Raw genomic sequence first — 21,747 nt, forward strand, 5'->3', positions numbered from 1 at the left:
TCTCCGTTTTGATCAACAAAATGGGCCAAGTGGCCACCTTCGGAACTAATTCTGCACGGCCTTTCTTTGACACATTTTTGTCTGGGCCTCGTGTCGCACTCGCACAGGCCACACGGCCGTTTACTCGTCATCCCGTTCCATTCAAATCATTCCCGTCTTCCTCACCACTGCACAAAAGCAAAAAAGCCTCTGCCATTTGTCCACCATCTTTACCCAAAATATCTGTAGTTTTTCGATAGCTTATGAAACAGCCAGCCACCCATGGACGACAGAGAACATACGTACGGGTGCACATGGCTTCGATAAGTAAAAAAAAAGGAAAAAAAAAAAGCTATTGCGTTGACCTTTCAAACGTAAGGCCGAGAGGTAAACGAATCCAGAGAGTACAGTACTCCCTCCATACCGAAATAAACGAAGGTTGATTTGTATAACTTTTTATATAAATACACATCACTCTTTTTTTTAAGACAGTACACGGGGTGTGAATGGGATTCCGTCCAGCAGCAAGTCAATCTGGTCCCAATAGTGTAGCATGCAAATTAAGCAAACAAACACGGTTGCATGCACGAGAGGTGCCGGGTCAAACCGGCCGGTCGATCGGTCGACGCTGTCAGGATCCACACTGGCCAGGTTTAATTAGCTTAAGCCGGGCCGGACAAGTAATATCAGCTGTCAGGCCGGTATAGTACGTGGAGCGGTATATATAAGTGGCGGCACCGCGCGCCTCGATCGGGGCATGCAGGCATGGTGGTGTCGCTGCCGCGGCAGACACTACACTATGCATGCAACTGCCCAAGGACAGCTTGTTACGCGCTGCAACTTACGCATATGGACGTACATAACGGCTCGACGTACGTGCGTCTATATATATAGTACTCCTAGTACTCCCTCCGATCGTATTACTGTCTCAAATTTGATGATGTATCTATATGTGTAAAAAGCGTCTAGATACAAATATTTCAACAAGTAATTTCGGTCGGAGAGAGTACTATACTTATATATGATCGGATATACTCTACTCCGTATAATGATTCAGAATATGCATGCATCAAAAGTTGGGTACGGACATACATCAAAAGCGCAAATACATTGGATCGAGTCATCAGTTAGTTAAGCGTGTAAAAGTTGGGTATGCATTTTGTTTTTGTTCGAAGTTAACACTACGCCTGAGTGGGGTGATCGAAATTTAAACGACCGCATCGTAAAAACAATAAAAACTTTAATTAACCCGTAAGAAGAGATTACACGCAGAAACATCCCCTAAAGTAAAATAAAATTTAATTACTCCCTCCGACCCATATTATTTGTTTCAAATTTGACTAAATATGTATGTATTTATATTTAAAAAACGTTTAGATACATACAATCTTTTGACAATTAATATGGATCGGAGGGAGCAGGACATTTCAGATTTCACACACACACATATGGACAAAACCACAGCTAGCTAGCTGCTCCAGTAACGGCAAGAGCAACAAGTGAACGCTAATTAATAGGAGTAGCATTGATTAATGTATGCTGTTGGGGTAGTCAAACATGTCAACCAGACCGCGCATGATTAAACTAATCACCGTAAGGAAGATGTGATCGCTTTGATTACCTTGAGTGCCTTGCTCAAAAAGGTTCTCTTCTGGCCGTTGTGACCATATGATCTAGCACATGCATGCATGCATCGCCCTAGAAGAAGAGAAGAAGAAGCACCTCGTGAACGGCACAAAATGTCGGGGATATTTATGTGATTTATTTTTTGGGCATACGGATTCTGTGCGAGTTAATTCGCTGTATCTGTAGTCGGTACATACTACTCGGTTTTGGGCATATTTTTCCCTATTTTTTTATTACAGTTATTATCTCACTGAATTGGTGGACTGGGCCTTCAAATCTTTGCAATTCTCGGGCCGCCACGGCTCGCCGGGCCCTGAATTGTACATGTACGCACGATGAATGCACTTGATGTACCGGCAGTTTTTTTTCTGGCTAGAGTTTGCAAAACGAATTTCCTAAACAAAATCCAGGTAGATGCGCGTGCAAGTGTCCTCACTTTGTCCCCTCCTAGCTTGGAATCTTTCCCCACGCACACATGCATGCACACCATGCTTAACTTAATCTAACAGCTGCTCCTAGCTACTTAATCAACACAGGAGCTCGTACTTGTTAATCAACCACCACCATTCGATCGAGATCGCCCTCCTATATAACGAATGCCCCAACCTCTCATGCCACACTAGCTTAGCTTGCTCTGCTTGACCATCATCGTCATCCTCTCCAAATCGACCCCTCAAAAAACAAACCTAAGGATCTCCCGATCGGCGGGCGTACGTCGGCGTCGGCGACGATGATCACGGGGCGGGACATCTACGACGTGCTGGCGGCGGTGGTGCCGCTGTACGTGGCCATGTTCATGGCGTACGGCAGCGTCCGTTGGTGGGGCATCTTCACGCCGGACCAGTGCTCCGGCATCAACCGCTTCGTGGCCGTCTTCGCGGTGCCGCTCCTCTCCTTCCACTTCATCTCCACCAACGACCCTTACGCCATGGACTACCGCTTCCTGGCCGCCGACTCGCTCCAGAAGCTCGTCATCCTCGCGGCGCTCGCACTCTGGCACAACCTCCTCTCCCGCTTCAAGCCCAACAACGGCGGCCCGGCCCAGTTAGACTGGACCATCACCCTCTTCTCCCTCGCCACGCTGCCCAACACCTTGGTCATGGGGATCCCTTTGCTGAGAGCCATGTACGGGGATTTCTCGGGATCTCTCATGGTGCAGATCGTGGTGCTCCAGAGCGTCATATGGTACACGCTCATGCTCTTCCTCTTCGAGTACCGGGGAGCCAAGGCGCTCATCTCCGAGCAGTTCCCGCCGGACGTCGGCGCCAGCATCGCCTCCTTCCGGGTCGACTCCGATGTCGTGTCCCTCAACGGGAGGGAGCCGTTGCAGGCGGACGCCGAGGTTGGGACGGACGGCCGCGTCCATGTCGTCATCCGGAGGTCCGCTTCAGGATCCACCACTGGCGCCGGCCATGGCGGCGGCGGCTATGGCATTGGCGGCCATGGAAGGGCGTCTAGGGGGATGACGCCCAGGGCGTCGAATTTGACCGGGGTTGAGATTTACTCCTTGCAGACGTCCAGGGAGCCGACGCCCAGGCAGTCGAGCTTTAACCAGAATGACTTTTACTCCATGTTCTCTGCAGCGGGGACGGGGACTGGGACGAGCAAGCTCGCGAGCCCGAGTCCCATGGGGCAGCAGGGGCAGAATAATGGGAATAATGGTGGTGGCGCTCGTGTGGGGCTCGATGAGCAGGTGGCGAACAAGTTCAAGGGTGGGGTTGACTACCCGGCGCCTAACCCCGGGATGATGGCGGCGCCGGCGCCGAGGAAGAAGGAGCTGGGGGGATCAAACTCCAACTCCAACAAGGAGCTGCACATGTTCGTGTGGAGCTCCAGCGCGTCGCCCGTGTCCGAGGCCAACCTCCGCAACGCCGTCATCTCGCACGCCGCGTCCACCGACTTTGCCGCCGCGCCACCCGCGGCGGCGGCTTCAGCCACGCCACACGACGCCGCCGCCACTCCCAAAGGTAAGGAGTGAACACTCAATGGAATTTATAAGGAGCGAACGTTCGTCATTTAGTCTTCTGGAGCGCACGCTTTGCTGATCATGTTTTGTTTAGGTGTGAGCGGCACGGTGACGCCGGTGATGAAGATGAAGGACGGCGGTGCGGTGGAGTTGGAGATCGAGGATGGGACGATGAAGAGCCCAGCGGCGGGGCTGGCGGCGAAGTTCCCGGTGACGGGGTCGCCGTACGTGGCGCCGAGGAAGAAAGGCGCTGGCGGGGGGCTGGTGGAGGAGGAGGCGGCGCACCCGATGCCGCCGGCGAGCGTGATGACGAGGCTGATCCTGATCATGGTGTGGCGGAAGCTCATCCGGAACCCCAACACCTACTCCAGCCTCATCGGCCTCGTCTGGTCACTCGTCTCATTCAGGTTACTTGAACTTTTCACATTCCATTCATGTTACTTGAACTTTTCACATTTCATTCATGTTACTTGACTTTCACATTTCATTCAGGCATGGCATTCACTAGCTACCTTCACATACATGCATTAATTGATTAATTCGTCAATTGGGACTAGTAAGATTTAAATCTAGATTGCCATGCATTTGATCATATATCGGTTTAGCTATTTTTAAAACGACTGAGAAATAATTATTTTTAAGTCGATGCTAACAACCGTCCGATCTAATCATTGAGATTCGTGCAAGAATCAAAGGATGAGAAAATTTAAATCGGATGATGATAATTGTCGACTGAGAAATAACTATTTCTAAGTCGACTGAGAAATAGACACCCTTATCATATATGCTCATTAGTCTACTGGATTGGTGCTACTGGTAATTGCAAGATGATTATTGCTGGTTCTTAATTGGTAGTGTTGCATTGCATGCATGTGAGAGCACATGATGGCCGGTACGTTGATCTTGGATCTGGTCTGGCCAGCACATGCATGAATCCATCCATGCAGTGCAGGTGCAGGTCTTATGTGTACTGCATTCAGAGAAGACCTCATCACCTGGAGTTATGTAGGAGACCACCAAATTAACCATGCTAATGCCCTGTTTGTCTCCATCCAGACATGACATGTCCATGTGTACAATACAATGATTTATGCACATCCATCGATCATTGTACGTGCTAGCTAGTATTTACTATACATGACGAGACGGGATGGCACATCCAACAGGTGGAGGAAACTTCAGGGAAAACACAGGAGCTAGCATTGCATTTCTAGGCCAGAGGGATCACATGCTTGCATCCATGCTACAAGCCTCTCTTGGCTTCACTTATCACATTAATTCATGTTTTGCAATGCAACATAGGAGTATAGATTACTAGTACTAATATGGATTGACTAAAGTAACTGGCTCTTCTGATCCGGAATTTATTTTACAGGTGGAATATTCAGATGCCTACAATAATCAAAGGTTCCATATCTATCCTGTCCGATGCAGGGCTAGGGATGGCCATGTTTAGCCTAGGTACAGCAAGCGTTGACATCTTCAAATATTGTATCCTGTGTTTACTTTCTCCGACAAATCATAACGGTAATATGTATGCAATTAATATGATCCAGGTCTGTTCATGGCTCTGCAACCCAAGATCATCTCCTGCGGCAAGTCCGTCGCCACGTTCGCCATGGCGGTGAGGTTCTTGACAGGTCCGGCGGTGATCGCGGCCACCTCCATCGCCGTCGGGCTCCGGGGAGTCCTCCTACATGTTGCCATTGTTCAGGTTTGCATAATGGAACAACATATCACAAATCTTAAATATTACTAGCTAGTAGATAAGAACCATCCTGACAAGTGTGTGGATTGTATATATTGTGATGATCTAGCTGAATTATTTTTGAATATGTGATTGTTCGACAGGCAGCACTTCCACAGGGCATCGTTCCGTTTGTGTTCGCCAAGGAATACAATTGCCATCCTCAAATACTTAGCACAGCGTAAGCTATTGATTTTTGCTCATGTTTTAAGATCATAAGCAGTATTAGTATACTTTGTCAATTTTCCATTAGTAATTACTTCTTGCTGAAGAATCTGTACATGTGTTCCTGAATTTTTCAGGGTTATTTTTGGAATGCTCATCGCGCTCCCGATCACGATACTCTATTATATTCTTCTTGGGATATAGCTAGAGTGACCTTCAACAAGACATGTCAGCAAATTAATGGGTAGGCAAGTGTAGAATTCTATAGAGAATTGAAATGGCAACAAATGAACATGTGAGTAGTCTTGAGTACCTGAAGAAGCATGAGATCAAGCAAGCAGGAGGATAGGGAAAACTAAGTAGGACCCCTAGACAGGAATGCAAAGGAAAAAAGCAGATATCTCCTTGATTCCATTATTTTATTTTATTTTATGTAATATTTTTGCGACTGTTTTAGATCCAAAGTAAAGGCTAGAGCTTTGAGTACAAAGAGTTGAACCGTTAAATCGATCGACAAGTTGCTACTAAATTAAGACATACCATCAGTTGATTCTTCTGTCAAATGACAGATCTGCACAATTTTTGCCTGACACAAGTTCATGCAAAGGTAACTGTAGTTGCAATCCTATACACCAGATAAACTAATACTCGCGGTTCCCACATGGCATGGCAAGATTACTCTGATGCTTTGGGGGCAAGAGCTAGATGCTTCAGTGTACTTCCTGCCTGGACAGATCTCTGAACACTGAACTCTTCTTGACATAAACTCCCAACTCTGAATCTGCATCTGGATCCATACGGCAAATCAGCTAGCTTGAAGCATTGTTAATCTATTGATGTCAATGATGTGTAGTGTAAAGGTGTCATATAGCTTGCATTGATGAGTCCAAGGCAGTAGATGCATATCCATTCATACATGCAAAAAGCGCTGGCTTCTAGGGATTTAACAGAGGATCTGAGCTGCATGAAGGATCTTGTGATTGTTTCTAGTATATATATTTATATATACATCTTCTTGTCTGCCTAACAATGTGACTTGATGGATAATTAATTCACTTTCAGTGGTCAGATGTTAGCTAGATGCTATTGGTCTGTGCTACCTCACATGCATGTGGAAGCTCTGTATTTTATTTTTCTGCAGCTAGTGGGTTGTCCTTTGCTGCATGGAACATGAAACATGGAGGTCTAGGATATCGAACAGATTGTTTTTTCGTAGTAGATGAGTCTTCAACCTGATTAGCCTTGATGAGCGCCATCATACCTTCATGATGGTGTTCTTTATATTCTGAATCATCCGTGACGTATGCATGCAACTATATTTGTTCTGGACACTGTGGACTCTGTTCATATCCTTCTAGCTCCATTTAACAAGCTGGGCCAGATCTGCAAATTTAACCCAGGTGAGATTTTTGTACACAAAATAATGTGCCTGCTAATAGCACTTTCGCTGCTTTACAGCAAAGTAGACCAACAGTATTAGTGCTAAAGTAGCTGAATGACATGAACAGGAAACAAAAATGAATGAGCCAATAGTCAACGGCATCCAGTAAAACGAGGCAAACAACATGTACAGTAGTTAATTACATAGACCAGCTCAGGTTGTCTGGAGGATGATAATCAAATAGTCCACTCTCAAGTCAAGCATTCCACATCAGCTTGGAATCTCAAGAAAGATAGGCATCACACACCGAAAGATTACCTAGCGGAGTCCATCCTAGGTGCATGCAACGGATATTTCCTCTAAGGACCCATCAACCATCCATCTCCATTTTAAAAGTTGCAAGGCTTCTGTTTGACAAATCGAACGCCTCAAAGAAATTTTCGGAAAAACGTAAAGGAGGATTCACGAACTAGCTAGACCTTGGCCGAGACAAAAACAATATGTGTGTTAGAATTTTCAATTAGACAATCCATTAAAAATTTCAACTTTTGAGTTCCTAATTTTGAAAGCAAACTGGTAGTCCTTTGTGACCCTCGGGGTACCCATTGATCCTCTTTAGTTCAACCAAATGAACTTAAGTTTTAAAATGACACAACTTTTTGAAAAACTATTTCATTTGTTTGAACTAAGAAGAGTCAAATGGTATCCTGAGGATCACCATGTTACACCTCTAACTTCCATGAAGGCTGCCCCAGCCCCGCGGGGTTCCAATGCCAAATCACAGCGAACAAGATACTGCTACATAACAAGATTTTAAATCTGTGCATGACTACCGCAATTTAGAAACATCACAGAAGAAGCAGAGATTACCAGACTGGTCAAAAAATACACAAGGATTGTAGAATCCAATGAGTAGTTTCTGATTTTTCAACAGGATTTCCTCGAGGACTTATAAGTTGGCAAGATTACATAGTGGATCACTGGTTTGCCACCACGCAATGAAACTGACATGGAAATGGGATTACAAATGTTAACACCTGACGAATACGGTGGCAGACTCGAGAAAGAAGTGGATGCTTCATCAGAGTTTTTGGGCAAGCTCAACTATGGCACGACATTGTACCGACAGTAACGTTCTCCGGCATCTCCAAGGTCCCTTCAGAGTTGCATAGAAAAAGGCCCCTTCAGAGTTGCATAGAAACTAAGAAGGCCCCTTCAGAGTTCCTCTCGACATTGTCCGAATCCAGCTCGACATTTGGACGGGCACTGACGTCCCCAGCTGGGATGTCAGCAGCCTCTTCATGAGAAGTACCATCATCCTCTGGAACGTAAATGGTCTCTTCAAGAGTCGCATAATTGTCCTCTGGAACGTCAACGGCCTCTTCGAGAGTCGCATCATTGTCCTCCGGCATGACAACAACATGGTTACCATGTTCATCATATGTGCAGGTGATGAATTCATCCGGCAATGGATCTATGTCACACCTAACTTTCACGCTGTTGTGGAGTCCAACGTTTGACATGAGGAGCAGGACGTGGGTCGCAAACTCGCCACCGTTGCTCAGCTGCCTAGTGTGGAAGTCCCCAGAGGCATTCGTCGATGCGTGGCACAGCATCTCCACCCACACTTGGCCAATCACTTGGAGCTTGCCGGTGAGGTCCAACTCCATGCCGAGCATTCCCCGGACAAGCCTGCATGCTCTCACCAGCACAGCTTTGCCCAATCGAGCGGTGTTTGACGGATGAAACTTCACGAATTTATACTTCAGAATCATGTCGTGTGGTTCAGCCACAAGGCCTTGCTTCTCGTTTTCGATGGAGAAGGAACGCCATTCCTCGGCAAAAGTAGTGCAGGTGTCATCATAGATGCTCTCTCCGGCTGAGATGGGCAAGATGTCACGGTGCACGGTGAGGAGGTACATCATGTAATCAGAGAGGGTATTGATTGCTTCAGCTTGAGGATTATCCTTGTCGATCTGTGATTCGACGTCAGAGCAATTGAGGAAGACGCCTGTAGCAAAGTGCCAGATCAGGATGCTCTCCTCGAATTCACAGTCGAAGCTCCAGTTAAGCAGATCACTCCCATTGAAGCCCGTGCATTTGAGATCCCAACGCCCAGGCCAGCGGTTATAACCATCCGTGTAAGATTCATGTGAGGCTGACAAAAACAGTATCTGTTCGAGCTTCCTTAATACAAGCTCCTTCAAGGCAGGGGATAGTTTGGCATGTCTCGTGTAATGAGCTCTGTTCCACCGGTCCTCGAGCCCAATCAACTTGGCTATTCTTCCTTTGAGCTTGGTCTTGGTCGCATCGCGGCTGCAGAAAGAAATCAGATTATACTGTCCGACAGAACCACACCACCTTCCATCCTTGACGACAACAAAGCAGTAACGTATAAAGAGAACTGCGCGGGCTAGCCGGTCCCATTTGTAGCCTCTCAGGATGGGATATGTCCAGGTTGACCCAACCGCCTTGAGAGCTGATATGATCTCCAGTGCAGAAGCCCCAACCAAAAGAATGTAACTGGTAGCAATATCAGGTGTGCTGTAACCATCTTTGTTGCTTACTGTGAAAATAACAAGAGCGGCAAGGGAGGCAGCAAGGCAAGTAGCACGGATGCAGTAGCCATACCATGTGTGGATCACTGCTGCCTTGGTGTACAGGAGGTCATACATCAGAGAGAGCTCCACCTCTACTGCCTTGAAGATGCACTCTGCTCTCGCCTTCAGACACATAGTCTGCTCCCATTTTGAGATCCCATCATCTCCCTGTGCAACCCACAGATTCGGATAGTCGTTCCACTGTGACATTCCGACCTTCCTGTCTATGATTCCAGGCTTGAAAATATAGAGCAAAGAGTGTGTTATAAGTACGATGTTTTCATACATTGCAAAATGGCCGCCCGTGGTGGCCGTGGTGAAGCCTCCTTGTAAGTGATCTTGATTTTTGACATCTATACAGGAGCGAAGAGGCCATTTGGAATCCTTCATGCCGGCATGCTTCAATGCCCATATCCTCTCCCCGTACTTGATAACCCCGGCAGTGAAAACCAAGATTGTGGCAGGGACCAAGGACCAGCCTGCAATGCTATATTTGTAGAGCACATATGCAGCGCCAGAAACCTGCACGAACAGGTTTAGCAAGTGGCGCAGCCAAAGTCGATTGTCCTCCAAGGCATAGGCTGTGATGGTGTCCTGGCCGCCGAGGTGCAGGAGCAGGAACGGCGCCCAGAACGCCACGAGCTTGTGCTGCTTGGGAGACGATCTTGTTGACATGTGCCCCAAAGCATATGTTGCGGTGAAATCAGCAAGCAGATATACCAGCCAGAGGAGGACCTTCAGAACAGACGAGATGCTGTAGCGGCGGACCCCTGCGAAGAAGAAGAGAAAAACCTGCAGGGTGAAGCTGAGAACAACAAGAAGCTGGATCTCCCATTCATTCCACAGGCCCAGCAGTGATTCGGTTGGTGCTCCACCCATTGATCTGCCAAACCGCAAGCAAGAAAAGAACTATCGGGTGCACTGTGACTGAGGTTAACTTACAGGACATGTACATTCAGTTACGTGGTTATGAATAGCAATCTAAAACACAAGACCACAATACAACTGTCGGACTTAGGAGAGACAGAGAGCTCAAGAGCAGGATATGTATGATCCAGTCAGATCTAGATGTACATGTATGAGAGAGAGAGAGAGAGAGAGCTGAACGTACTTGCAGTAGCACACTAATTTTTCTTGACTTGACTTAGGGGGGTTAGGTTCACACCACGAAGGAGATCCAAGTCATTCTTTTTAACGTAATATTTCCTGTGTATGAGTTGGTGGTTGCATATTCAATGGCAAGTTGATTGGGACCACTCAAATATGATAGGACCAACTGAATGCATCCATAAGGGGTCCCTTTCTAAAATGAAGTAGACTCACTTCTGTCATTTTGTAATGGCAACTTAATTCTGGTTTGTTGCCACTGAAATATTGCAATGGACTAGATCGCAAGCACTAACTTGGCACAGAATCCCCCGATCCAATCTACAATAGAACCAAGGAGCTAATTCCCCATCACTGCAATATGTGGAACGCACATGGGTCTTATGGAAAGGATTGAACAAATTTAAATAATGACAGACAATTAGCCCTAACCTTTTCCAGTCTGGCCAATGCCCCCTGACGCCAACTGATTCAGCATGTATACTTTGTAAAGAAACTAGCCCAGTGGCCCATGAACATGTGCAAGGAAACATCGTAAGTATCTATTATTTTTATGATCAAGATTCTCAACTAATCCAAAAAAGTCTGATAAATTTAGGCATACAAATTTAAGCATGTGCCGACTAACAAGGGATATTACTTACTCCACATTAAAATTGTTCTTGTTCGTGTTCGCGTTAACAGTATTATGCCTTTGATTAAGGAAAAATACAGCTAGGATTTAAAGGTTTCATTAACTGTACAAAATAATTTTAAAAACAAATATACACGCAATACGAGACCATCAACAAGAAAGACCTGAAAGAGCATTGAAAAATTGTTCCAAGGAATCTTAAAATATTGTACTCCTTAGTTTTTTTTTCTGAAAACAACATCGACACAAATTTAACTACATGCAACAAATTGTCAAATCTGAATACTTTTCAATTTTCATGCTTTGAGAAAAAATGTCATTTTTATTGGGTATTTGGCTGCAACATCTCACACTATGAGCATCTAACTATGCTCTAAGACTGTATTTAATGAGCTTAGCAACAAAAAGGCTACTGGTTTGTGAAGTCGCTGGATCAAATCTCAAGGTATTCTGGATGCTGCCACTTCTGCAGGGCCAAATATCAGCTGATCCTTTGCAGCTCTGCAGATTGCAAATTAACCAATAATGAAGGGGCCATTATAGAAGTGATAAGCGACATCTCGTAAAATTTAAGATATCAAGGAGTTCGTTTCCAACTTAAATACAAGGGAGTGAGCAAAAAAACAAAGTTGTAACCACTGAGGGATATTTTGAAAGAAATTGCTAAACGACATCCTCATTTTGTGCGACAGTCAAGCTATTCGGAGGTAAACAGTAAGTGATATGGTCATACGGGTATGAACCACAAAGACTAGACTGTGAAAATAAACTACTCCGTATAAAAGGTTTGCATGCCAAAAAATTACGCGCCTACAAGTACTATATACAAGTGATCACCGGTTTAACCATTTGTGAGAAGATGTAGATGCGTAGCAAAGCAAGCTCATCAAAATTCACAAGCATAAACTTCAGCTTGTCAAGAATTGGATTTTAAGATGGGAAAGATATAATATCTGGATCGAGTGCCAAGCCTTTAAGCTAGCATCAAGAATGAAAGTAGAACCTATAGATGGAACAGGTTCTCAGTTCGTTGTGCGTCGAGCACACGTCGATCTATTGTTTTCCACCCCAGAACTCAAACTTCTGAATTTATTTATTGATCCATCATGAGTACACTCTGCATCCACTAGGACCTGCATGCATTTTTATCCAAATTCAAAAACTAATAAGAGGGTATCCAATTTGTGGAATAAGTTGGAAAAGAATATTGCAACCACAAAAATAAGCTGGGCAGCATAAAATTCCATATAAAAGTGTTTCAGTACGATTAAAAAAAGTGAAAAGTGCTCGGTCAAAAGAAACAGTTAGAAGTACACTTTCTAGAGAAAATTGTTCGCCTGGCTTGCAACCACCCAACTCAAGCTCCAATCATATTGCCTTTGAGATTTGTGTGTTCCCGTGAGAGCATAAAAGCACTGCCCAATTGGAGCAAGGAAACAACTGGGATTCAAAATGTTAAAAACTCAAAGCTACTGTTAATGTATATTTCATAGGAAAAATATTATGCTGCGCATAGAATGCATTCAGTGCTTGATGTCTACAAAAGAAATTACTGATTCAAGTCACAAAGTGAAGTGGCAACATATGGAGTTGGCTTAAGACAGCTTCAGAACTATTAATGGTGCCAAACTGAATCATGCATATTTCCCCTCAGAATCATCAAAGTGCAATAATCTAGTCACGGGTAAGGTGCCAAACCAAAGTACCATGAGATTGAATAACTTCATCTTAACAGTTGTAGGCAAGCTTATGCCGGCGAGTAACAGGACATTTCAAAATAACAGCAGCAATTTTTTTCCATCACCTTGCCTTGCGGATAAGCCTTGGACTCAGCAATCTGAACTTCAGGCGGAATAGCGTAGAAGCCGGCAGCCATGGAACCTTCTGGAGATCGCACTTGAGTTCGCTTTCGATCTCTGCCACCATCCCTGAATCCATATCTGGTTTCAAACTAGGGATTGCAAAAAAAGAAAAAGGAAAAAAAGAAAAGGCTACTCTAATCTGAATTCTTCATCTGACAAATGCTGGTGGATGGAATACAAACAGGGGATGGTAAGCTCAGCGAGTGCCGGGGCCGCCTCACCTGATGTACCACGGAATGGTTTCCGACACGGAGTACGGCATGGGGTCCAGGCCGTTCTCGCCGAGGAACTGTAGAAAGGCGGCCGGCAGCGGCAGGGACCACGCCGGCTGCTCTTCTTCGCGATCAGAGGGCGCGCTTTCTGAAGAAGAATCCATCGCTCCAAGATCCTCGACTCCTCCTTGGCTCCAAAGGGGGTGAGAGATTTCCGGCGGCCGCTGACCCGAAACGGACCGCGCAGAGGGCGGCGGCGAGGTCGACTGGAGTATTTTTTTTTTTTAGACACGGGACTAGAGTATACCTGGACATGGCCACAGGGGTGGCCCGGCCCGGTGGCCGGGCCGGGATTCGCTTTTTGCCCAAAGGCCGGCCCGAAAGCCCGAAAAAACCCGAAAATCTTAAATTGAGTATATTTTAAGACAAATAGGTATAAAAATACATTTATTTACTTCGAAAATAATTATTTTAATGCTTAAATGCCCTATTTTTTGGGCTTTGGGTCAGGCCGGGCTCGGGCTTCAGGTTTAACCGTCGGGCTTTTATGAAGCCTGGCCCGGGGTTTGCCCAAGTATAGACTGGAGTACTGGTACGTATCTCCTATGGATGGGCCTAATTTTCTGCTACTTTTAGCGAGCGAGCCCATCTCAGTTTGGCCTTGTTAAATTGGCACCCACCATCAGGAAACGAACAACGATAAGAGCAACTCCAGACGCCCTCCCTAAATCCCCCCCCCCCCAAACGCCAAATGGGGACGTCGGCATCCAAAAACCCACCCACCCTAGCCCCCAATTCGCACCCAACACTCGGGGGGTGGGGGGGGCTATTGGGGGCGCCAACTGAAGCGAAAAAGTAATGCGGGCCACACCAGTTGGCGAGATAATACAAACTTCCCTCCAAATTTTCATCAGCACCCCCCTTTTCCCTCCACTTCCCCCTGCCTGGACGGCCAGTCCCGCTATTTCCTCCATTCTCGCCGACGACACCGCCTCAAAGTGCCTCGCCAACGACACCACCGCCCCAAAAAAACTACGCCACTGAAGAGGTATGCAGCGCCTCGTTCCACGGCGGCCGGCGACGCAGCGGCGAAGAAACCGAAGGAGAAGGAGCGGCCGCCTGGGATGAACACCGCCGACTGGGTGGCGGATTGTACCCGTCGTAGCGTCGAGAACGCCGTCTGCCGTGGCCGGAAGAGGAAGGCCAAGGAAAGAAACTCCGACCTGGCCCGGCAGATGGAGGCGTAGAGGGTCGCGGCTTCGGCGCAGATGGCCGCGAACATGGCGGGCATGACTGCATCGCGGCCACCCTCTGGCCAGCACTGGAGCAGCGAAAACCAAAGGAGTTCTTCGTCGTCACCGTCGCCGTCAGACATTTCGCCGGTGTCGCCCCATATGCCCCATGAAAACCATGGAAATGCAAGGCCGTCCCTCTCGCGGTTCTCGCCGGACTACCACGACACCGATCCCCTCGTCGGCTTCAACCCCAACACCTTCGCCGCGGATCCCCTCGGCAGATTCAACCCCAACGCCTTCGCCTCACCTCCTTTGTGGCAGGGGCCTCTTTCCTATGGTGGTTCTTCGCCGTCCGCCTCCTTCCAGCCGTTCCCCACCGACTGCAGCCAGCTTGCGCCCAACCCGTTCGGCGGAATGTCGCAAAGTGACTCAATCATGTCCGATATGATCAACGACGGCTCCCAGCACGCCCACTACACCTACACCCAAGAAGAAGAGGTTTACGCCGGCGAGGATGCCGAACAAGAAGAATGGGCCGACGGGACAGAGGAGCCTGCCGTCGCGGAGCCGAGGGGGAAGAAGAAGAAGGTGGCCGAGAGGAAAAAGGCCGGCGGCGGAGGCCGAGGCCCCAAATGGACCTCCAAATAAGACTAGTGCCTCGCCAAAGCTTGGAAGGTCGTGAGCATGGATCCCTTCACCGGCACGAATCAAACCGACGACACCTATTGGAGGCGGGTGAAGACAGTGTATGATAAGCATCGGGTCATCGATCGGGAGTTCGCGATGTTGACCCATGATCGCAACAAGTCTGGCTTGTCGCATCGATGGGGCATGATCCAACAAGCGTGCAACTAATGGCATGTCATTCAAGAAGAGGTGCACCGGCGACCCCAAAGTGGCAGCAGCGCCCACGATCAGGTAAGTCGGCGTCTTTTTTCAACTTTTGTGTCGCCGATTTTACATTTGTCGCCCGGGGTCTTGTACATGGTCGCCATGTTCACCGCCTTCCGAGAGGAGACGGCGTCGATTTCAAGTTCACCCACGTCTTCGCAAGATTTGAGACGTGCGACAAGTGGACGGAGACGCGGAATGGTCTTTCCAAGTCTGGCACCTACGACCCGAAAACCGCTCCTCCGGCCATCGGGCACAAGAAGGCAAAGGCAATGAGGAATGCCACGCCGGCCACGGAGCGACTGTACACATGCATCGAGAAGTGCATGTCCGACGTCGCTGCACAAGCAGCGAAGTGGGAGGAGGTCTTGGAGTCACGGTGGGCGACGGTGATCAAGAAGTAAGATGACAAGATCGAGATCCTCGAGGCAAACGGCGCGGCGAAGAAGAGACGGGAGGATTTGTTGATCTTGACTTGCGACACCACCGGCATGGACGCCGAGGTGAAGGCGTGGTACGATGGTCAAAGCAGGCTGATTTTGGCCGAAGCGAGAGCGCCGGCCTCGTCGACTCCGCCTTCGGCGCCCGACACAGCAGCGCCGACCACCTCTACTCCATCGGCGCCATCACCGCCCGAAACAGCAACTCCAGCCACTTCTACACCACCGACGGGCTCGGAAGTGCCATCAACGCCGGAAGATGATGAAGGGGCCGAGTGATTTCACTCTATTTAAGTTTGATGTTATTTTGATCGCCGAAACTTGCGATGAACTTGACGATTTGGTGATTTGGGCCAGCGTATGAAATGACGGCAAAATTTTGTTTGAATTGTATTTTTTTTGTGACCGACGTTTGGAGATGCGGCTGGATCGCGGCTGAACCTCAAACAAAGAGGATGTGTCGGCATCCTCGGTATATGGCCTAGCGCCGGACGTGAAATGGAGAGGACAAGTGGCTCTAAGACCACACTGTCTGACCACAGCGGGCAGCGGCACGGAGAAGAAGCCATGGATTACCCGTGCCTGACCAAACGCCTCCGGAAGCCAGAAACCCTTCCATCTTCTTCCCGATCCAACCCAAATCCCAACCCCTTATCCACCTCCGAATCCCCGTCGATCCGACGGGAAACTGTCCCGCCGCCGCCGCCGCCGCCGCCAGAGGGAACTTCGATCATCACCGACGACCGCCTGTCCCCCCTCCCACATGTCCTCCAAGAGGAGATCTTCCTCCGCCTGGCTACCCCAACCGACCTCGTCCGCGCCTCTCTCGCCCGCCGCTCCTTCCTCCGCCGCTTCCGCAAATGCCACTCTCCGCCCCTCCTCGGCTTCATGGACTGGGAAGGCTTCAGCCAGGTCCTCCCGCCTCACCCCTCCGCGCCCGCCGCCCGCGAGGTCGCCCGGGCCGCCGATTTCTCCTTCTCCTTCGTCCCACCCCCCGCCTGCCACTCCGTGGACTGGAAAGTCCTGGACATCCGCGACGGCCGCGTGCTCCTCTGTGGCGGCCCCAAAATAGAGAACGGCCGCCTGCTCCTCTTCCCGGAGCTTGCGGTGTGCGACCCCTTGCACCGGCAGCACCGCCTGCTTCCCCCAATCCCTGACGACCTAGCCGCGCTGGTGGGAGACCCACTCGCGGTGGGCTACTACCACTGCTCCAACGCCATCCTGGTCCCTCCCGCCCCCTGCAAGGAGGACGAAGAGGAAAAGGAAGAGTCAGACAACGAGACTTCATTCAGATTGATCTGGATGGCACGGTGCACCACGGAAGTCGTCACAATCGTCTATTCTTCGACCACAGGACAGTGGCAATCCATTGCATCCCGGAGCTGGAGCGATTTGTTTGCTGGCCAGCTGACCGAACCGTTGAAATCCTCTTTGTTAGGCCGTTGTCAGTGCGCCTACGGATGTTTGTACTGGCCGATGAAACAGATGCCGTTACACGGCCTGAACTGGGAAGCCATGCTCATGCTTGACACCATAAGGATGGAGTTTGCCCTTGCTGATTACCCGCCCGGGAGATGGACGGGGCGACGGATTGGCATTGTGGAGGCTGGGGGGAGCAGGCTTGGGTTGATTTCTTTATCTGACGGCACATCACACCTTTGTTATTTTGTTAGCGGAAATGGACAAGAGTGTTCCAGCGAGTGGGAGATGGATAAGGTAATCCCATTGGGTCATGGGAACAGCCATACTATTATTGATTCAACCGAGAGGTACTTGCTCCTAGTAGAACACAATTCCGAAACAGGGTACTCTAAATGTTTCTCACTGGACGTCGAGACATTTCAGCTTAAGAAGGTGTGGAGAAAATCTCATGCCCCGTGTGGACCCATATATGCCAACTTCCCACCATCATTATCATCAGGGACAATATGAATGGTATATACAGTTATCTCCTAACTTCGTAATTATCACAGAAATTGTCTCATGCTTGATGGTTTCATGGTAGACTATTGCAATAGCTAAATTGTCAAAAAAAAAATCTGTGTTTGTTTCTTGCTCCACTGCTCTGATTATGTAGGTTAGAGTAATTGAATTTCTGTTTAGCTGCATTATGGTATGATCATACATCATGGGTGAGCTCAAGCTGTTTTGTGTTAGACCGTTTCGTATTTTCTGAATGTTGCTGCATAATGAATGAGCATTGTAGCTAGTACACTGCATCATGATATTTGTGTATGTGACTTTCACTTCATCATCTTATATTTTAAAACCTGCATGCTCGAGCTTATCCGTTTTTTCATATTCTTTATCGTAATGAATATAGTTCTCTTACATTATCCAGCCTAAAATCTAATATCATACTTGTAAAAATCATAGTGGGTTTACATACTAGGTTGACTTCTGACAAATTATCTGTTACTACTGGAATACAAACTGGGATACTAAGGAATTTACTTATTTATTTGTTGAACAAATTATTTTGTTTTCAAATAGAATTGACAAACCTCATTTGCCTATTTTTGTAGTAACTACTTCTCCTCTTTCAGTTCGGTTAACTTTTTTATTCTTAATTACACCATGTTTATTGTTGATCCTTGTTTTGATTTCCTCATAGGAAACATGCCTTGTGAACAAAAAGGATATCAGCAAGGTCTTGGACAACAAGGATGGCCTGAAAGATGATAAATCAGCTAAATTTGGTTCAGAACTGGTAGCAAAATATGTTCTTGTTTGTCCTAAGAAACTTTTGTAGTGCCTACCAGCTTTATTCTTCATGGCTTCATGTTTCCTGTTCTATGTTTCTTTGCCTCTGGAGAAATGTTAATGATAATATGATTAAGATGCTTTTCTATCTTAACTGCATATGAAAAATGTTCCAAATTGTTCTCCAATGTAGTAGTAATTTTTATTTGTTAATGAATGAAACTGTCCTGCAAACATAAGACAAGTTTGGCTTGACCCATTATGAAACATATGCGATATGCCTGCCTTGAACTTTTGATGATTTTACTGGCTAGGCAGCTTTAAGATCCAAACCCTCGATTGTGTTAGTAAAGTTATGCCACAATCATCATGAATCTTATACTGCTTGAGAAGGGACCTGATTCTGGAAATTTCAAGGAATTTCACCAGGAAAGCCACTTGTAGGATTCAAACATGCATGAAGCTAGACTAGATAGAAATATGTACAGCAGACCGAATTTGTCAGGGGGATGACCCCGGATAGGGTCATGACGACACATATTAGCCGAGATAACGAGGGCAAAGCCGGCATAGGCGAGCACGCCAGCATCCTTAAGCCGAATTGATAACAGGCCGGCTTACCAAGGGTATGACGGCGTATCTATCTTGTCTTATGTGATTGCAGGATAAGCACAAGCAGTCTGATCTCGGCCAATGTCGAGATGCGTCAACGGTCTTCTCCTGAGCACATGGCGCAAAGTAAAGCAACGCCCCCTTTATCACGGGAAAGCAGTCGTTGCTCACGTCGCGGTGCCAGGCGACTGCACAGTGACGCGCCGAAGAAGGACCGATGACGAAGGCCGGGGCGTGGCTACAGTGCGCGCCGCCTGGCGCTACGAAAAGTAAATCTGTTTTGTCCCTTGCCGTGCAACCCGGAGGGAACCATGGGGCGTACCGGCGGGCCCCGTAGAAGATAGGGTTTGCATTTGGTCCACATGTCAGTGTGACATCGGCGGCTTATAAATAAGAGCACCACCTCTCCTGGGAGAGGGGTCCTTCACTTAGTCATCTAGGGTTTTCCCCTTCTTCTTCCTCCTCAAGAAAATGCTCAAGGAGCACCATTGTAGCCCTCGGAATCTCGGGTAATACAACAAAGTAGGAGCAGGAGTTTTACCTCTTCTAGAGGGCTCCGAACCTGGTTAAAACTGTGTGTGTTCTTGTGTTGTGCGTGGTTCTAATCACGTCCTCCCTCCTCCGGTTCCTCCTTCGTCCATCAGCCCCAACATAAGCCATCCTTTGGCATCTGCAGAAACCTGAACGTCGAGATAGCTAGGGATGACAGGGCAATACCCGCTGTGTCGGCAAGTTTTGCATCGGCACTGAAGTCGAAATACCTGTTAAGAACCTCAGGGCAGCCGAGGCAGCAGTAGAAGAGTTGCCGAATCTCACGGGAGAGGCGCTCCGACTGCAGCAGCTGCGTGTGAAGGACTTGCTCCGCACGGCTAACGAGCAGAATGAGGCATACATGAGGTTGCACGGCAAGCCCGGTGCATCTCAAATCATTCACTCGGCCGCGGGCACTGACGGTCGAGCTGACAAGCAAGCGTTTTCACCTGGTGGCAAACGAGACAAGAGTGTCAACTCAGGCAGAGACAAGCGGCTAGAGCGTTATGATCCTGCCCTGGCTGAGAAGCAAATGGTTAGGAGAGTTGATGACGGCCAAAGTGGTCTGCGTCTCGGCAACAATCGTCGAGACCCACAAGAGCGTCATTCGGCTGGTCATGGACGCCAACCTCGGGGTCTGGCATCCAATACGGCTGCAGGTCAGCAGGGTGCCGGGTGCAACCCCCTGTATCGAGGTGAAGATCGCTGGCAAGACCGTTACGATGACGGATACTCTGCCATGGGAGATGAAGGCTATCTCAGGCGAGAACGTGACAATGTCCGCCTGCTCGGAGCCCAAGTGGGGAACATGCAAGTGTCGCCGCTAGACGCCCGACATCGGGTCGATAGAATCTATCTGTCGGAGCTTCTGGAAGAACAAGGCCCTCCGGGACCGCGCTGTTCCGTGCACCGGATCATGAGAGAGATACCAGCCCAAGGTTTCCAGCTGCCCAGGGGTACGAGAACATATGACGGCAGCACGAAGCCGGAAGATTGGTTGGAAGACTATGTTACTGCAGTGCATGTGGCAGGCAGCAATCGCAGATGGACCGTACGTTATGTACCCCAGATGCTGGTAGGGCCAGCCAGGATATGGCTGAACAATCTGCCGGAAGGCAACATCAATTGCTAGATAGACTTTGAAGAGGCTTTTGTCAGCAATTTCACCAGCACATACAACAGGCCTAACCGCCATCAGCAGTTGTCCATGTGCAAGCAAAGGGACAATGAGACCGACCGAGATTACCTCACTAGATGGAACAACCTCCGCAATTCTTGTGAAGGGATAGTGGAGTCGCAGGCAATAGCGTGGTTTGCCCAAGGGTGCCGGCGTGGCAGCATGTTGTGGCAAAAGCTGCAAAGAGAAATGTCGGCCACTTTGTCCGAGATGATCAAGATCGCCGACATGTATGCGTTGGGTGACCCGACTCAGCCATCGCTGATGCCGGCAGAGTTGCAAATAGAGCAGCCGACATACAATCCTGCCGGGGCATTCTGGAGGAATGATCATCAAGATCATCGCAACAAGAGAAGGGACGACAGGCCGGATTACCGGTATGGGCCAGCCCATGTCGCAGCTATTCAGGATCAACCTGATACCGGTCCTAGCCAGCGTCAGAAGACTGGAAATCAGCAGTGGGCCAAGAAGGGAGAGTAGAAGAAGCACTGGCAAGATAAACAGAAGTATACGTTCGAGATGATGCTGGATCATCCTTGTCGTTTCCACACGATTAATCCCAACAAACCGGCAAACCACACAACGCGGCAATGCAGCTGGATGCAGCAGGCCGAGAAGGGTGAGGCAAGTCGGTTGCCCCCTCCTCCGCCGCTCACAGGCGCCAATGCCCAGATCCATGGACCCCCTCCGGCAAACAATGCTGTCAATCAGGTGGAAGACCAAGGCATCCCGGAGTATGCCGGAAGAAATGAGTACAAGGAGCATCACCAGAGCTACATGATCTTTATCACGGAGCCTTCTGACAAGCAGAGCCAGCGCAGGCGGGAGATGGAAGTCAATGCTGTTATGCCGGCAGTGCCGAAGTTTATGTACTGGTCG

At 48.4% G+C, this 21,747-nt stretch overlaps 3 protein-coding genes across 12 annotated transcripts; 2 read left to right on the plus strand and 1 right to left on the minus strand.

Annotated features, from left to right (window-relative positions):
* Positions 1-2,157: 2,157 nt before the first annotated feature.
* LOC100842832 (auxin efflux carrier component 2) lies at positions 2,158-5,973 on the plus strand. The gene is made up of 6 exons (XM_003563291.3): positions 2,158-3,572; positions 3,666-3,978; positions 4,947-5,032; positions 5,128-5,285; positions 5,423-5,499; positions 5,621-5,973. The coding sequence occupies exons 1-6, from the start codon at positions 2,336-2,338 to the stop codon at positions 5,685-5,687; spliced, it is 1,938 nt and encodes a 645-aa protein (XP_003563339.1). The 5' UTR covers positions 2,158-2,335; the 3' UTR covers positions 5,688-5,973.
* Positions 5,974-5,991: 18 nt separating this feature from the next.
* Positions 5,992-13,567, minus strand: LOC104585398. Of its 10 annotated transcripts, none has more exons than XR_002962080.1 (5): positions 13,289-13,567; positions 13,010-13,133; positions 10,788-12,338; positions 10,576-10,670; positions 5,992-6,866 (listed from the first exon to the last, which is right to left on the minus strand). XR_002962080.1 is itself a non-coding variant. In XM_014897693.2 (5 exons), the coding sequence occupies exon 5, from the start codon at positions 10,137-10,139 to the stop codon at positions 8,049-8,051; it is 2,091 nt and encodes a 696-aa protein (XP_014753179.1). In that variant the 5' UTR covers positions 10,140-10,234; positions 10,576-10,670; positions 10,788-12,338; positions 13,010-13,133; positions 13,289-13,566; the 3' UTR covers positions 7,740-8,048. The 10 variants fall into 10 exon arrangements, 8 of the variants coding, with proteins under 8 accessions (XP_024313034.1, XP_014753179.1, XP_024313035.1 ...); XM_014897693.2 differs by lacking the exon at positions 5,992-6,866 and adding an exon at positions 7,740-10,234 and having other exon boundaries at positions 13,289-13,566; XR_002962079.1 differs by having other exon boundaries at positions 10,576-12,338.
* A 2,771-nt stretch (positions 13,568-16,338) lies between these two features.
* Positions 16,339-18,839, plus strand: LOC100830474. Its single transcript, XM_003560353.4, has 2 exons — positions 16,339-17,780; positions 18,460-18,839. Exon 1 carries the CDS (start codon positions 16,344-16,346, stop codon positions 17,775-17,777), a length of 1,434 nt encoding a protein of 477 aa, XP_003560401.3. The 5' UTR covers positions 16,339-16,343; the 3' UTR covers positions 17,778-17,780; positions 18,460-18,839.
* Positions 18,840-21,747: the final 2,908 nt, after the last annotated feature.

This window comes from Brachypodium distachyon, chromosome 1, assembly GCF_000005505.3.
Source record: "Brachypodium distachyon strain Bd21 chromosome 1, Brachypodium_distachyon_v3.0, whole genome shotgun sequence".
In the NCBI taxonomy this organism is placed as follows: Eukaryota; Viridiplantae; Streptophyta; class Magnoliopsida; order Poales; family Poaceae; genus Brachypodium; species Brachypodium distachyon.

Excerpts from the sequence above, each read along its gene's own strand:
- LOC100842832 (XM_003563291.3), top strand. The coding sequence starts at position 2,336 with ATGATCACGGGGCGGGACATCTACGACGTGCTGGCGGCGGTGGTGCCG. Across the intron at positions 5,286-5,422 it reads TACATGTTGCCATTGTTCAG|GCAGCACTTCCACAGGGCAT; the intron begins GTTTGCATAATG and ends ATTGTTCGACAG. Across the intron at positions 5,500-5,620 it reads CCTCAAATACTTAGCACAGC|GGTTATTTTTGGAATGCTCA; the intron begins GTAAGCTATTGA and ends TGAATTTTTCAG.
- LOC104585398 (XM_024457266.1), bottom strand. The coding sequence starts at position 10,343 with ATGGGTGGAGCACCAACCGAATCACTGCTGGGCCTGTGGAATGAATGG.
- LOC100830474 (XM_003560353.4), top strand. The coding sequence starts at position 16,344 with ATGGAGAGGACAAGTGGCTCTAAGACCACACTGTCTGACCACAGCGGG.